Here is a 17,485-nt window from a genome sequence, read left to right on the forward strand (position 1 = left end):
CCGTATGCAGTGTTTCTCGAAAATATGTTCGCGGAGTGTTTTTCTTGCGTGCCATTAACTGCATTACGAACACACAAAAGAAAAGGACACAACATGTGTCGTGTCCGTTTTTTGTTTTCTTGCGCCGTGTACAGTAGTTTTCAAGTCATGAATGATCGCCCCACAGGCCGTCATATTTTCGAGCTTGCTCAACAAGCAGTAAAGCTGAACTGACAATAGCTGAGTCTCCATTGTCGCGGAAGTTTGTGCCGAGTAAGCTGTTTGCTCCCGGCGACGCCGCGTTAGCAGGCTTGTACAAGCTTCGCAATTCAATTTCATTAGACTCTATTTTGCATAGTTATAGCAGCGCGTAGCCGGACAAGGACAAAGACGGAGGAACACGTGAGACGCAGGGGTGCTGAACTGCAACTTTATTTTTGGAAGTCAGCCAGCCATGTCATATATATACATATATATACGCGCTGCTATAACTATGGAAAACCAACTAGCCCGACAGCTTGTCCTCTTCAAGTCTATTTTGCAACATGCCTGTGAAATATTAGCCTATAATCACTTCAGCTATAATATGCTGGCTGTAGTCAACAGATATACGAGCGCATTATTGACGCTTAGTAATGCGTTGAATAAAGTTATTTCCTAACTACTGGTCCTCCTTTTTGTTCACATTCGTATTTGGCTTTGTGCTTCTCCTTGATGCAGCATGTCGACAATCCGGCTAGCTGGCCCTGCTTGCACGAATTCCCCTGGCTTATTGTTTCCACAAGGCCATAGAATAAAATACAACTGAAAACCTAGGATGGTATACGTGTAATTGATGTGATCAGGTCATCGTGTATTTATATCCATTAGGGAGAATTTATAGTTGCTCCCATTATTTTCCAAGAGTCGCATATATCTTTCGATTCGTGCTTGGCGCCTTTCTTGTAAGCGTGTCCGGCAGCCTAGCACAATGGTTTTGTCATCGGGGTGGCATCTTCGCATCAGAAGTCATAATTCGTTGGGTCACCTTGCCCACTACAAAACAAAACCCGCAATGGCGAGAATACAGCAGCGAAGGCAGACGAAGGCAAACGGCGCGCAGCGCGCAGTGCCGCGCGCTGCTACATTGAAGGCGGCAGTGGCGGCCCTCTGCGGAGGCTTGCAGAACTAGAATCTGTTGACATAGGCGGCGTCATCACAATGTATGGCGCCGGCTGAGGAGTGAGCCCGCTACCCAATTCTAGCTCACTTTAGTAGCGTGGTTACAGTGGCGGCAGCGACCGCAGCTAAGCCTACCTTCGATGTGGAAAAGCATGGTGCGTGAATAGTTGCTGTTGCATCTTTCGTAGCTGCAATATGCCCGGGAAGTGCAATTTCCAGCAGTCGTGGTTATACAGTGGTGCGTATAGGGAGTGGATTTCTCCGGATGCGTCAAACTCGCATCGGGCAAAGTGCAAGGCATGCGGGAAAACTTTCGATGTGTCATCAATGGGTGAGTCGGCCGTCAAAAGCCATATGAAGAGCGCAAAACACATTGCGAACAAGAAAGCGACTACGGCGAATAGTACCATGCGGAGCTACGCGACAGCAATTGCTTGTGAGCAACGCATCGAGCCGGCTCCATCAAGGTCGTCGGATGTGAGCAGCCTGTGCAAAGCGCACGAGTGTGTGACCGACGCGGAGATACTGTGGACCCTGAAAATGGTAACATCACACTATTCCTACAACTCATCAAACCCAGGGGAACTGTTCAAGAAAATGTTTCCGGATAGCGAAATCGCCAAGTCATTTTCCTGCGGTGAAAGAAAATCTGCATATGTAGTGTGCCATGGTCTGAGACCATTTTTTCTCTCGTGCCTACAACGTGAATTAGAGAAATCTGATGGCTATACAGTTCTGTTTGTTGAGTCTTTGAACGATTGCCTGCAAAAAAGGAACAAATGGACATCCATTTGCGGTACTGGAGTACTCAGCCCGAGCGGGTAACCACGAGGTATTATACGTCGGTGTTCATGGGACGTTCGACTGCCGAAGACCAAGAGAAGCTGGCTGCCTTGGCAGATTTACCGCTGGCGAAAGCTGTCCAGCTGTCTATAGATGGCCCCAATGTGAACCTACAGTGTTTTAGGGAAATGCAGGAATACTTGCAGCAGAATCAAGTTCAGTGTTTGGACCTTGGCACTTGCGGACTGCATACAATACATAACGCTTACAGGGCGGGTGTTGTTGCCAGCAAGTGGGACATAGAGATTCTTGTTCTCAGTGCCTTTTTTCATGATGCGCCAGCTCGAAGGGAAGACTTCTCTACTGCGACAGGCCAAATGACATTTCTTCTGAACTTTGTTGCTCATCGCTGGGTAGAAAATGTTGTTGTGATCGAACGTGCCATTGCGCTGTGGAGTGATGTGAAAAGGTACGTGGAATGTGCAAAAAAAAAAAGTGAACCTGCCAAAGTGTGCGTCATTCACACAGCTCTGCGAATTTTGCCAGGACCCACTGCTGTTGGCCAAACTGAACTTTGTTCACGGCATCGCAATGATTCTGAAACCATTCCTCACGGAATACCAAATGGGCAAACCGCTGATGTTCTTTTTAAAAAGAGATTTGGAGTGTCTCGTGAGGAAACTTCTCACAAGATTCATGAAGTGCTCAGTGCTGTCTGCTTCGACAGGAGTTGTCGGCTTGCTCAAAATGGATCTCGTAGACCCAAATAACCATGTATCTTCAGAGAAAGTTGACATTGGGCATGCAGCTGAAGAAATGGTCAAAGCCGCAAAGGTGAGCGCCAAAGACGTATTTGCCTTCAGGTTGGAATGCAAACAATTCCTTATTAGTACTGCCAATAAAATTCTGCAAAAGAGCCCGCTGACATATCATCTAGTTAGGAGCCTGTCTTCGCTAGACCCTCTCCAAATGACCTCAAAGCCAGATGAGTGCCTCACTGGCTTCAGGAAAGTATTAGACGCCCTCATTGCAGTTAGACGATCGGGTGAGCATGAGCGTGATTCGGTCCTAGGCAAATACGCAGAACTTCTGCAAGAGAAGAAACACAACCTGCAGCAGTTTGACAAACACTCTATTAGCCTAGACGAGTTCTACCGTGAGCTTTTGACGGTTGACTCATCCTATAAGCACTTGTGGAAAGTTGTGAGACTTCTCGTCTTAAGCCACGGGCAGGCAACTGTCGAAAGAGGCTTGTGTGAATTGCCACGTCTCTGTCGAAAACCTGAAGGAGATCTCATATGTGTCGCAGCGAATCGTTTACGGTGCAGTAAACAAGGCTGGTGGCATCCTGTTGTAATTGAGAAGTGGTAAAGTTTATTGGGTAGAGTTCGTCTATAGAGGGTGACATAATGTTGTGTTCGAAAAAATAATTAGGTCAGTCGCTAATTTTGTAATTATTTAGAGGCAAAGCACGCAAAATTGTGTCCGCAGCAGTTGTGAGTATTAGTGGTAGTGAACATTGTAATAACAAAGGAGTTGCATAGATCTGTCTTGGCCGCACACAACCGCTATCGAGCCTACTTGGAGGATAAAAAAAAAAAAAAAAAAGAAGCGATCGAGCAGTCAAAGGCATCAAAGAGAAGCCACATTGAAGAAGAAATACACGGCATGAAGATGAAGAGGAGGAGGCAACAATTGACGATTTAACAGCTTGTACTGACAACTACGCTGAGCGGGCAGGAGCTACAAGCGACATCACCTTCATTGTGAAGTCCATCAGTTTAAGAAAAACGGCAAAAGAAAAGACTGGGGCTTGCAGAAATTGATGACAAGTTGAAGGAAAAGCTTCAGGAACATAATCACGAGTCCACTGTTTGAGAATGGTCCTCTTTTTGTGGGTGTGTGCAATATGTCTGAGAAAAGAAACTAGTTAGGTATTTATTGTGAAAAATGTGCCTACTTTTGCTTGTGTGCAGTAAAAGATGTGCTTCCTTGCTGTAAGCATGTTGTGGTCTTTTTCTATCATCTCAAAAAGTCTTGTTTCAAGTCCTTGAAAATTCTTTTTTAGGTCCTTGAAAGTCCTTAAAAACCCTTGAATTTTTTCCTTCCCGGTGGCTATGAACCCTGCCAGTACCCCTCGCTACCTTCACGGCAATAGCGCTCATGTGGTTTTCCCATCTTTCTAGTTGCCAAACCACCCTTCTGTGGCAGATTGATTTTGTTCCAGGTAACAAAGCCTTGTTCTTTCAACTTATTGCGGTTTATAAATTCAGTTACTAATGCCCAGGACATAAATGAAGTGTGTGTGGCACAGCTCTTCAAAGCCACACTCTTATGCCGCCCTCAGCAGTACAACACCTGTGAACTGGGGCATTTGCAAAATTTTCGACACTTCGTCCACGATGACCTTGTGCAGTTTTTGGAGAGCATTAGCGTAATGTTCCCTTTTTACTCTGGTGCTTTTTCCCAGTTAATGAGCAGGGTCTTTGCATTCCGAAAAATTGGCAGTGGCTTAGCTCGGCTATGCCAGAATATAACTAGCGAGAGCTACGTTACTCTGGTTTTGGCATTTTGCAGAGCCTATTGTTGAGCTTATGTTGGTTAGCAATGAAGGCACATTAGTCGTCACACAAAATGTTTTCTATTTCATGCACAGAAACTAAGATGGCCCGGTGATCAGTATAGTAACACGCGGCCGATTCGATTGAATGTATGCAGAATTTTGAATGTATGGGCCTTTACATCCTCTTCTCTCATTGTCATCTGTTCCCCTTGATCTTTCGAAGGCTCCATCTGAGCTGCTGTACGCCGCCTGTTGCGCTCTGCATTCTGTCGTGTTCGCTTGGTGAGACGTTCTCTCTGTTCAGGGGTCTCTGCTACCCGCTTGGCCTTTCGGTATTCATTCTTTCACTACTGAATGGCCAATTGCCAGGCGACTACTGGATCAGAGGAATTGAGCCTCTCCTGTCGATACTGCCGTTGAGCAGTGGTCTGATTCGTTCTCCATGCGAAACAACTGTGCTGCGGTTACCGTTTCTCTCCTCCGTTTATACACGCAGTTGCGCATGCACAGTTATACGCGTAGCTAGCACATGGCATTCGCGTGACTGCACACGCGGCAGCGGAGGCTGCACCTGGCAGTTACTCTCTTATGTCGCGCCCCTTGCACCTGCTCCTCCTCTCCGCGGCGCATTGCACATATTCCAGAGCGGTTCAATAGTGAAATGCTGGACTGGTAGCCGAATATAGCTCTCGCTACAATACTTTCTCCATGACTTCCTTCCTGGAGGTTTAGGGCTTAATTTTTTCGAAGATCACAATGCTTCCACCACAAAGACTGCCGCTTTGTTTCTCAATCTCACATGAATAACCATGTCTTATCCCATCACAAGCCATGAACAAGATCTTTTCTGGGTGGCTTGAATAAAGATGGGAAATTTCCGTAGGTGAATGCACATTGTGGTGTCAACTTTGGTAGAGATTTTGTGGTGCCTCTGGCAGCACCCTCCACAGTACCAAACGTGATGAATGGTTCTGAAACCAGTGCTGGAAGGAAATGTTAGATCCTATTTTTCGGCCTAATTCAACTGTTTTTAATGAAAAGGCTCTCAGTTGTGGATCGACAATGCAAAGATAGTTTCGAAGTGCTGATCTATTTTCAACGAGGGTGGTCTTACACATATCCACGAGGCCCTTTTAAAACTCCAGTTTCTTGAACATACTGCCATGCACATTCACCAGTCTAGTGCAAGTTTCTTAGGTGGAACATACTTCTGTCGAAAACCTCACGCTTCAGTACACAAATTTCTAAACGTGACAAGACTCCTAATTAATTTACTGGTGCACACCAGGGGGCCCAACTGTGGAAGGTTTGATGATGAGCTCCTGCTTGGCTCAAAAGATGATCTGGCTAAACAAATGGTAAAGGGTCATCATTGAGATGCTTGGTCATAGCCAAGTTGTGTAATTGTGTAACATTTAGATATCCCCTCATATTTATGGTGAAAAGTGATGTGCTGCCGTGTGCACCATGTTTTGACATGAGCAGCAAATGTTGCAAAAGAAATACATACAAGAGGGGGAAAAAAAACGTTACCTCCTGTACAGAACATAACTTCGCAACAAGACTGAATGTGGGAACTTGACAACATGGTGCACGTTTGGGTCAAATGAATGCAGTGCCGAATTTGAAACTGTGTTATGCTCACATGTGAAGGGTAGCAGCAATGATGCACATTTTAAATCTCTTAAGTTTTCCAAAACTGGCCAAAGCCATAAGAACATTCCAATTGATGAAGCCAACAGAAAGGTAAATTCAAGAAGGCATGCTGGCCAGACTTTGAGATTTGCCGCTCTAGTTTCCACGCCCTCTTTTAGTCGCAGTTTCCGATGAAGGGAATTTCAGCGTGATTTTATAGCTCTTAATGCATGGAAGCATCTTGTATGCCAATGCATTTTTTTTGTAATACTGCCAATGATAGAAGGGTGAAACTTCTCGAAAAATGATTGTTGCCTGCAGTGCATTGCACACGGATCTGCAGAGTTTCAGGTGAAATTCCAGATGTGTCGTATGCACAGTGGTCAAGGATGTGCTGAAGTGTGTTTTTTTACTGTTGCATGTCTCTCGGGCCGAGTCACATACAGTGCTGCGTGATTTGGCATGACATGCGTGATAATGCACCACTGTTTGGTCCCTGTCATCATCCTCTTGCTCGGGCTTGGTTTTGTACAGGACGCTTCTGTGATTTGTTGACATGAGCCTGCAAGGATTAGATACTGTTCTAGTCTACAGCAGTTTTGAATATTTCCCATATGTGCAGTAAAAAGCAAATGGGGCATGGGGCTGTTTCAAATAATTTCTCAATTCTCTCTGCAAGTAGTGGTGTTCTGTATACTGTGAATTAAAAAAAAAACAAATTTTTTTTTTTTACATTTTTGAGGCAGCTTATCACTGCTTTAACCCTCCACACGATGTAAGCTGCATGCGCATGTCACGTAGATACAAATGATAAAACCGCACTCCGAGAAGCTCTAGAAACAATTATTCCTCTGTCAGGCAGTGTTGACCACAAGCTTTTTTTTTTACTAGAAACTGTTAAACCACTACTATCTAACACTTGATAAAGAGCATGTAATGTATATATTCGTAACTACTTCATTTTCACCAGCTTGGATTAGGATTGAAAATTGCTGTAAGCATAGGTGTGCACAGAGGGGGGCAGGGGGACACTAAGTTCATACCTTCATCATACCTTCATACTTTCACTCTGTCGGATCTGCGCAGTCATTTCTAAAAGTGCAGGGTTATGTCATACAGATTTTTTTTTTTTGCTATACTGGCTGCCGAGCATTCGTGCTGTTGTGTTCCAAGCCACCTTTTCTTCCCGGAATGCCGGGGACTCTGAAAGGCGTCATAAATTTTAATTCTGCATCCATGCCGATGCTTGTTTTGTTTCTTAAGCGCACAATATTTTGAATGTGTTGCTATGTTGCTACTCCATCACCTCAATATAAATGTTTTATAACCATTCCTTTCATCTTTGTTTTGTGTTTTGGCTGTTGGAGTCTTGAAGGGGGAGGGGGGCACTGCTGTGAAACTTCTCTCCTCCTAATGCAGAACCCTGTACACGCCTAGGCTTCAAGTAGTATTAAGAGGCAGCTGACTTATTGAAAAAAAGGTAAGCTGCACAATCAAATATTTTTCATGCCAAAATGGTCTGCCCAGTATTGTACAACCAATGTAAAAATGTGCAAAACACCAAGCACACTAATTAGCCAAAGATAAAAATACACTGAATGGTTTAATTTATAGTTTGGTAGTATTCAGTTTGCCAGCACTTAGCACCTTAACCGAGTGGGGACAAATATGTCCTGCCCTGCTGGCTAGGCCAAGGACAGGAAAAAGGTGGGGGAAGAATCGTCCGTGCCAAAATGGAGGAAAGCTTCCATGTGGGACCGTGAGTACTGTTAATAAGTAGTTACATCCACTACAGGGCAAGAGCCTTTCCTAGTGCTTTGTGTTCCACTCCTGTGCCTGCCACAGCCACCCTATCCATACAAACATCCTTAGCTCTTCTGGATGTTTGTATGGACTATTAGCAACATTTAGGCAACATTATAGACAGATTGGAATCTATTCGGGCAGTTTTCCAGCATTTTGTGTTGCTTGGCTATGCTCGCTCCTACCGATTTCTTTGTCTAGTCTACCTACTCTTGGTGCAAACTTTGAACTTCTCATTCTTCCAATGTTCGTAAGCCCGACATTGGTTATGTGGTACTTCATTTCTTTCTTGAAAACTATGCTCCACGGGAGGATGAGTGCTTCATCAGTAAAAATGGTGCAAGTGTCAGGCCTCCCTCATTCCTATATACTTTGTAAAAACCATGAATTGCAGCACAGCTTCCATGAAAAGAGCCCTACAGTGCATTCCTGTGCGACTATTTGAACAGTATTCTGGCTTGAATTTAAGACACCACTGACTGCTGAAAAGCCTCGGAGATGGAAGCAGTTTTCAAACTGTGTGATGAAAACATTACAAATGTAGCTGCAGGTCATACAGGACAAAAGCAATAGTGGAACAATTTGCTGTTTTGTCGTGTCTAGTCACAAAATTGACCATAAATTTGTACTTCATCTACGATGCTGATCAATTTTTCATGTTCCGTTATGTTTTTGATGTTCCTTTTCCATTTCTACCTGAACGTAACTGTGTTAACATTTCGAGGTATTTCCATGCAGTCTCCTGTCAGTAAAACCCATAAGGACGTTTTTTTCTCAAGTACCTCTGATATTTGCTAGTTAGGTCCCAGAGTTTGTTTGTTTCTCTTTGATAGCTGAAGGCACTGAAACTGTCCCTTTAAATAGCAGGCTTGATATGCATGTGGATGGCCTCCTCTGTTGAAAAGACCCTTTGCCTTTTTTCGTTTGTTTGGTCTTTTGCTTGCATTGAAACGGCTTGTTTTGCTTACGGTAATCTAGATTTTAAACCTTTGCTAACAAAGGCTTGAGCAGTAGAAGGTTGGAAATCCTTGCACTTGTCCCAGCCTGCTGCTCTTATACACATGAAAATCCGGACAGATTTAGGCCTTCAGTCCTTGTAATTATTTTCTTCCTCTGTTTTGTTTGAATATCAAATGTCCCACAACCGTGCAGAGAAGAAAAAAAAAGTGAAGCTAGTCACATCTGTTGCAAGTACCCTGGTGATTGAAGCATGATGGCATGAAGGGTGTGTATTAACTCGGTGGACTCCACCAGCTCGGTGAGACACGTGAAACTTCAGGTGGAAGTTATGATTGCGTTTGACTAGGAAGAGTAAGGATTGCAGTAAATCAATTCTAGAAATAAAATATGATTAAAGCGAAATAGATACATTGACAAGCATACCGTTACGTAATCGGTATATATTACACCTATGCACCTGCCAAACTCTGCGCATATAACACTGACGCACGAAAAAAACGAAGATGAATGTATGCGACCATCATCAAAACAATTGGTTATCACAAATTTTTTTTACTAAAAAATTAGAAACGAATACACACAAAGTAGGTAACCCTACGAATGACGCAGTCACAAAAAGGCAACATTTTACAATCTTGCAAAAGTATTTGAAACCAATACATGACGTGCTATATAATAAAAACTATCAAAACAACATCTTTAAAATAGTCGGGTTCAAAATTTTAAAGACTGAATTTTTTATTAATACCATCACCATCATCAAAACAGTCGGAAACGAGGTATCGAAACCGAAACTGAAGAATCTCTCGTAGACGGCGCAGACAGCGTTTCTCCTCTGCAGCTACCTCTCCATCCGGCACCTACTTGCCGGCGCAGTTCGAAAATCTTTTGCGGGACGCAGCGACCAGGTCACCAAAGTCTCCATGGGAATGAGGCAGCCGAAGCCGCCGCCCACGCGCTCTCTCTCCTTGCATTTTCCACGGGACCCGACGCGGACCAGGATTGTGATTTCAGCCCAGCTTACAAATTTAAAGAAATATGTGAATATTGCAGATACACGCACCAAACTCTTCCCACCCCGTGCAAAGGGCTGGGGAAGGCTAACGAGCGGGTGCTCCTGCGCCTGCTCACCAATACAATGTTATGCCCGGCTGCTCTAAAACATTTCGATCCGCAATTTGACGGGCTGTGCTCGCACTGTGGGGTGGTGTCTGACACCTACCACATGGTGTGGGCCTGCCAGAAAAACCCATCTTTGCCCCCTATCCCCAACCCCACCCGAGAAAACTGGGGGCGACCCTGTCCGGCTGCTGCACCCTAGGAGCCCAAAAGGTCTTAACGCAGAGCACCCGGGCTGCGGCAAACGCCAATGGAGTGCCTGTCTACGCATCCCAAGGGCATCCAACCTAGTGTATATACCTCTCTGTACATATAATAAATATTTTCACCATAGAGTTTCTTACACTAACTCACGGAGTAAGATAGACAGGAGCGCCGACTCCGCTTTGGAAGGGCGAAATTTTGCTACGTCGGAGAAAGCTTGGTGGCGGATCCGATAGATGGAGCTAGTATTTGTCACTGACTTTTGTCATCTCTTACTTTTTGCTTTTCTCGTACCTTTTTAGTTTATCTATTTCACCAGGCTAGGGCACATTACTGAACCCACCCGATACAAAGGGTACAGTCACAAATCATTATCATCATCATCATCGATGCTGCTGCAGCGTGCTCCGCTCCGGCGGTTCCGTGCTGCCGCCGCGTCTGTCGTCTGCTTCATGTCGCTGCACTTGCGTATCACTTGCATCGCTGCGGGAATATGTATCGCCTGCATCGCCGCGGGGAATATATCCCTTGAAATTGTGTTGTCTGCATCTTCGAGCTGTACAGAGGTGTCACGTGTTGCCTGCCTCATCGTTGGCATATATCTTTTTCAGTCCCGTGGCACTCATCTGCTTCATACAGCTCACCTGCCGCGTCCTGCTGACTCCTTCCTATTTGCAAAGATCCTCATGCAGACAGCGCGTTTCACCTCTCTGTTTTCTCCTGTGGATGAAAGTGTGAGTATTACGATTAGAAAAACAGTACGCGATGTTAAGTTCAGTCTCCGGCCGCTGCGCATAGACGAACAGAGGCCGAAGTGGATGGTTCTCGATCAATTTAGACCACCTAGGGCTCTTGAATATGCGCTGACATTCCACAGCGAGCGCATAATCTGCGTGTTTATTACATTTCCTCTGCTCAACGTTGTAGATGCAGCATCGGTGGCAGAATCGAAAAGCTTTGAATCAGTTGGCGGCCGAAACAAGGGGACTTTTTTGTTTCCTTTGCCGTACCCTGAATTACATCCAACGACGAAACAATTCATCGCCTACCTTGCCATCCGCATATAAAAAAAGAAGCAATGCACAGCATGCGCTCCTCACACACATGTCGCGATGTGTGCCGTTCCGTCTGCGTACTGGTGATCTCGCTGCGTGGTTTGTCGTCTGCGTGCCCCTGTCAACTCATGCTTAAGGGAATACGCAGACGACAAAAAACAAAACAAGAAAACACTGGCAGAGCTTTATCTTGAAGTTTTATCGTAAAAAAAGATACAGGTTGGTGATGACCACGATTCCCCTTGTGCGTTTTCCGACTAGCAAGGAGGATAGAGAGAGGAGGAAAGTGTGACCAAAGCCGCGTCGGCGAGGAAAGGGGAGCGGAGGAAGAGAGTACAGTCCGAAGCTGAGCGCCGGACGCAGACTCGGCGTTCGTGTAGCAAAATCGGCCTACGCCGAATGCATTGCAGCGCGCCTGAATCGCCGCTCCTGTCTATCTTACTCCGTGCACTAACTAGAGGGAAAGCTGAGGGCGCTGCACTTCAGTCACCATGGGCGCGCTAAGAATCATGGGCCGGTGTGCTACTTGTTATTGTGACTGGCCATAGGGTTACAATACAATAAGTAGCACACCGGCTTATGTGCTTAGGAGACGCCTGCCTCTGGGAAAGAGAGGTTAGCCTTGACCGCCTATAGTAAAGAGCAGAGACATTAGTCTGCCAACCACGATCCGTATAACTCGTGCTATGGTCTTTCCAGTTGTGATGTATGGAAAGAAGGCTGACCGCCGAAGAATTGACGCGTTTGAATTGTGGTGCTGGCGGAAACTCTTGAGAGTTCCTTTGACTGCCAGAAGATCAAATCAGTCGATATTGTCGACCATAAACCCTGACTGCTCATTGGAGGGTCAAATTCTAAAGTTAAAGCTCAGCTACTTTGGTCATCTGATGAGAAGAGAGGAGACGCTGGAGAAAGATTTGATGTTGGGAAAGGTTGCGGGTCGCCGGAGAAGGGGTAGGCAGCAAACGCGATGCTTATAGATATGGCATCCTCGAGGCACTGCAGATGAAGTTATGTGATGTTAGGAAGATAGTGAGAGACCGGAAAGCGTGGCGTGACATGGTCCATAGGGTCACGAAGAGTCGGACTCGACTGAACTGGACTGGTGCTACTTGTTGCGGGACAGTCGGTTTTTCTCGGATGCATAAATAGGCATTACTATGATGTTTTTTTTCATCATCATCATCATTTCGAGGTGAAAAGCCATAGCCATAGAGTTAATACTTCTTTGGCCATAGCACGGTGAGCCACCGTGAGCCATAGTAGCGAAGGCGCAAAAGTAGACGTCGCCATAAAAGGTTTCTGTTTCCCGAAATGCCACTAAAAACTACCTTAATTGCACAACCATAAATATTTACAAAAATTTTTTTTCCCCTTCAAGTGTGCCTATTAAGTGCGAAATATTGGTATTTGTGCTGCTCAAAACTAAGCCGATAGGAGAAAGAGCCACCGCTTATATTGGATAAATCTCACACTGACATGCTGTTTATCTCCCTTTTTAAAATTTGTAGTCACAATATTGAATGTTAGGACATTATCTACGGTAGAACAACATTTATCTTTGAACTAGTTTTGGCCAAAAGTTGTAGTTCTGCACTCGGTAGCTCTCCGGCCCACGAGGTTTTTTCGTGTATACCTGATTTGCTTGGAACATCAGTTGTGTATAAGAGTAATCAACAAATCTGCCGAGAGGTTGTCGAGGCTTACTATATCCGTAAAGCGAAGGACACATGTGTAGCGAAGCCATTGGTTTATCTTCACAAGAAAGAAGTTGCATTCTTAGATAATGTATTAGAGCAACGGTTGATGCTTTGAGCGCCCATGGTGGCTGAACTGGTCGTCTGGAAACTCTTTCCTTCCTCCATGCGTTCCATACATGTATATATACCTTATTCCATATACAGCGCCATATATCAACTGACGGCGGCTTTGCTTGTTGCGCCACCAGAGGGACTGCAAAAACTCGCGCAAGCCCCCCCCCCCCCTCCCTCAGCGAGAAGCGTGCTCTGAAGGCATGGAGGAAGTCTGAAGGTGGAGGTGATGAACTGCTGATGACCTTTGCGTGTCGGTTTGCTCTTCCTTCGTTCTCACCACCGTTGAGGTAACTATAATGACTTTAATATATTATTCGCTGATGTGATAGTAAGTGGTTACAGAGCTTGCTTTTCAAGCTGCTAGCTTGCGTAGGCTGCCTTTGCTGCGTTCACAACAAGAGCTGGCGAGCGGCAAAATCCGCGATATTCATATTCGATATGTTGAAGAACAGACAAAGCGTTATAGTACGACTTTTTGTTGCCGGCAGGTAGGTGTACATTTCTCATGTGATATCCACAGTAAGTTGGAAATATCTTGAAAAGTGCACATTAAGCGCATTCTGCCATTTGGTCCCCTATGAGGCCAAGGTATGGCAACTAAGAAAAAAAGGGTGAGAGGTAAGTTTTACAAAGAAGGAGTACAGCATGAATGAGAGAACAAGTGTGAGATGAATGTATTTTAAGAAAATTAAAGGGAAAAAGTAGAGTAGGCAGGTCATATATGGGTACGACAGGTGGTCAGTTACAGCTGACAGCAAGGTGGTCGCATGGCCTGTTGAGAGCCATGATATAAATACACTGGCGGAGTGCAGCCTCTGGCCTGACCGACCCTTCCTTGTTTAGGAACTTCGGATTTGAAATAAACAGGATGTGGGAATGTAGTAGAAGCTTGGCCTCGTCCCTCTCATTAGCGTTGCCCAAAGCTGAAGGATTAAGGCAGTAGCTCACAAAGCTGCTAAATTTTTTCATAAAGCTGTCAAGCACACTTTCTGCAGGCAAATTTGAGCTTTTCTTGTAGCAGCTGTATGCGTCTGAAGGGGATGCCGGGCTTTGCTATAAGGACGAAGGCCATCTAGCGGGCCACCCACCTTATGCCATTTACTGTCATTTCTACCCTGCACAATCCAGACGTGGCACACGATTCCAAGCGCTACTAGGACCTCAAACTCACTCAGGCCCGCACGAAGAAGCACAGGAAGAAACTTGTTGAGTGCAAACAAAGTGTTGTTTACTCCCTGCCACTGTCTTGTGGTAAATTTTATGTAGGTCAGACAGGAAGATTTCTAAATGACAGCTGCTACGAGAACCTAAAAAATGGTAAAGGTAATCTGCTTGAACACCCAGTAGAGTGCAAGCCGGACTTTATAAAATGTCATCATTAACAAAAACAGGAAGCAGGTAACAAGAGAGATCATGGAGGCAAGATAGATAAAAAGCCTAAACAGGAAATGTGTGAGATGTGTGAGCATGCCCTCTGTATCACTATCAAGAAAAGAATTGCTCTTTCTTGATGGCACAAACAAAAACTAGAATCTGTTGCACTAGTGATTGCAGTGTGATAGGAGATGCCTTCGTTTGTGTTTCCGAGCGCTATAGGTCTTCATCATTAAGGCTGCGTGCCAGCTTCTCGGCCAGACCCCTCTTTTCGGCAAACAGCCGCATGACGCTTACAGCGCGCACAGCTTATGCCACTTTTGGGCGCGGATCTTTCACACTTTCTGTGTCGTCGTTCTCACTGTCAGTTGGCCACAACTGAGCAACGATGGCTTCGTCGGACATCTGTGACGAAGTGTCCACTTCCCTGTCGACGCCCCTGAAATCAGAGAAGGCAGTGCCTTCTGAAGCACCTTGCCTCTCAAGGACTTCAGTTAGCAAGCTCTCACAAGCTCGGACCAGGGCGCTGGTGATGCCGCTTGCGTAGTCTGCGTCACTCACATACACTTCACGGAAACCTGCACGCTTGAAACAGATACGCACAGTCACAGATTTGACTTGCTGCCATGCATGTTCGAGCAAGTGAATCGCTCGCAGTAGATCAATGGCATACACCTTGTCGCATTCCATTGCTAGCGGCATTCTGCGCAGCAGATTCTTTCTGTAGACCTGCTCAACAGCTCTATTGATGCCTTGTTTCAAATGCTGGGCAATTGTTGTCATGTTCTGTGGCAAACTTCAGCGCCTTGAGGCCATCCGCTGCAGCGTGTGTCAATGCGTTGTCAAGAATAATGACAACACTTCTTTGTTTCACCTCAATACGGCAGTCAAAGAGGCCCACATACTCTTGAAAGAGCATTCAAGTCATCCATGCCTTTGTGTTGTTCCATGAAGGACTTCTGATGACACTTGGGTGCCATTGAAGCACCTTGGCTTCGCTGACTTGCGACTGACGAGAAGCGGCAGTTTCTCACTTCTATACAGGTTACATGCGAACAAAAACTGAAATGCCATCCATCGCACGCTTGCTGTTATTGCACAGCTCTCCATTAAACGCAAGCATTCTGCTTGGCAGCAGCTTAGAAAAAAAGTGTGGGCTCATCCAGGTTAAATATATCATCAGGCTCGTAGTCTTTCAAAAGACTCTCAGCTGACCATTCCTCCAACCTTCTGCCCCTTCAGTGTCAGTCGCAGCACCTTCTCTAGCTACGGTCTACGTGCTAATGCCATGCCATCGCTTTCAATATAGCTAGCCAGCCATTGCTATACACAAAGTCAGCATGGTTGAGCAGCGAGGCAAAAACCAGGGCTTTCTCAACTAGGAGAGGTCCACTGACTGGCAAGTTTTTCGACCGAGCTGTTTTCCGCCTTTGCACCAACGCCTCCACCACATCTGCAAATATTGAGCCTAGTACGTGACATCCCTTTGCAGCCGCTGCAGCACTGCTGAGCAGCTTTTTCCTGACATTCCAAATGCCACACACACAGTCAGCGGCAAGTCTCTCTTGATAGCATAGACAATATCTATTTGTCATTTACGCTGAGCACCTGGTACTTTTGTCCAACATTTGGCATGATGTGGACGGCGAACTCGCAATGCACTCCGCTCAAGGCCACCTTGTCACACGTGCGAAAGAAAATGAACCAAGGCCTGACTTATAGTGATTTACACTGGTCGCTACGAATCATGAATACCTTCTTCAGCAAACGGAAGAACCGGAAATGGACATGGAAAAGTCCTAACGGAGAGACTAAAAATGAAATCGACTTCATAATGTGTTCAACCCCCGCCATTATGCAAGATGTAGAGGTAATCGGGAAAGTGCGATGCAGTGACCACAGGATGGTGAGGTCCCGAATTAGCATAAACCTGAAGAAGGAACGCAACAGATTAGTAAGAAAGAAACCCATCAACGAATTAGCGGTGAGGGGGAGGGCAGAAGAGTTCAGGATCTCGCTACAATAGGTTTTCAGCTCTAACTGAGGTTGGCGACATTACCCTAGAGGCAAGGAACAATAATTTCAGAGATATCATTACTGAGTGCGCGGTAGAAGTAGGCGGTAGGATAGTTAGAGAGGATACCGGTAAGCTGTCTAAGGAGACGAAAGATTTGATTAAGAAACGCCAGAGTATGAAAGCTTCCAATCCAACAGACCAGATCGAGTTGGCCGAGATATCAAAGCTAATCAATAAGCGCAAGGTGGCCGATATTAGGAAGTATAACATGGAGAAAATTGAGCATGCTGTAAAGAACGGGGGAAGCCTTAAAGCGGTAAAGAAGAAATTGGGCATATGCAAAAACCAGATGTATGCGATAAGGGACAAGGCGGGCAACGTCATCACTAATATGGAAAAGATAGTCAAAGTAGCCGAGGAGTTCTATACAGATCTCTACAGTAGCCAAAGTAGTCAGGACCGTAATGAGATTGGCGGTAGGGAAAAACAGTCAGACGTTCCACCAGTGACAAAGGACGAGGTCAAGAAAGCACTAGAAACTATGAAAAGGGGGAAATCAGCTGGAGAGGATCAGATAACTACAGATTTGCTGAAGGACGGGGGGGATATCGTGCTAGAAAACCTCGCCACCCTGTATACGCAGTGCCTGGTGTCATCGACGGTACCGGAACCATGGAAGAATGCAAACATTATCCTCATTCACAAGAAAGGGGACTCTAAGGACCTTAAAAATTACAGACCAATCAGCTTACTGTCTGTTACGTATAAGGTACAGTGTAATCCACTTATAACGATACCAGATATAACGATATATCGGTTATAACGATCAAATAATTTAGATTTATCAATTTTCCCATTGCCCCTATGTAAAAATAAACCACATATAACGATACGATTATCGGCGATATATCGGATACAACGATATAATTTTGACCGCCTGGAAAATATTTACTAGCAAATTTCGTATAAATATTTGCGAAAAATAAAATTATTTGATTAGAATGACGCGAAAAGTGCC

The 17,485-nt window shown here is 45.3% G+C and overlaps 1 protein-coding gene and 1 pseudogene across 5 annotated transcripts in view; one reads left to right on the plus strand and one right to left on the minus strand.

Moving 5' to 3' along the window:
- The window catches only part of LOC146170995 (uncharacterized), a 107,142-nt gene that overhangs the window by 14,802 nt on the left and 74,855 nt on the right, over window positions 1-17,485 (minus strand). The window contains exon 3 of one of the 5 annotated variants that reach the window (XM_084586573.1): window positions 9,699-10,927. The exons of the other annotated variants lie outside the window; for them this stretch is intronic. Within the exon in view, the coding sequence (XP_084442699.1) occupies window positions 10,910-10,927 (18 nt within the window). The 3' untranslated portion in view covers window positions 9,699-10,909. Of the gene's footprint in view, window positions 1-9,698; window positions 10,928-17,485 lie in introns of those variants that run through there. 5 annotated transcript variants of the gene reach the window in all.
- LOC146170997 (uncharacterized) lies at window positions 1,336-3,801 on the plus strand (annotated as a pseudogene).

The sequence above is a fragment of the Amblyomma maculatum genome, unplaced genomic scaffold (genome assembly GCF_055883805.1).
Source record: "Amblyomma maculatum isolate TAMU_Amacu unplaced genomic scaffold, ASM5588380v1 scaffold_24, whole genome shotgun sequence".
Lineage (NCBI taxonomy): Eukaryota > Metazoa > Arthropoda > Arachnida > Ixodida > Ixodidae > Amblyomma > Amblyomma maculatum.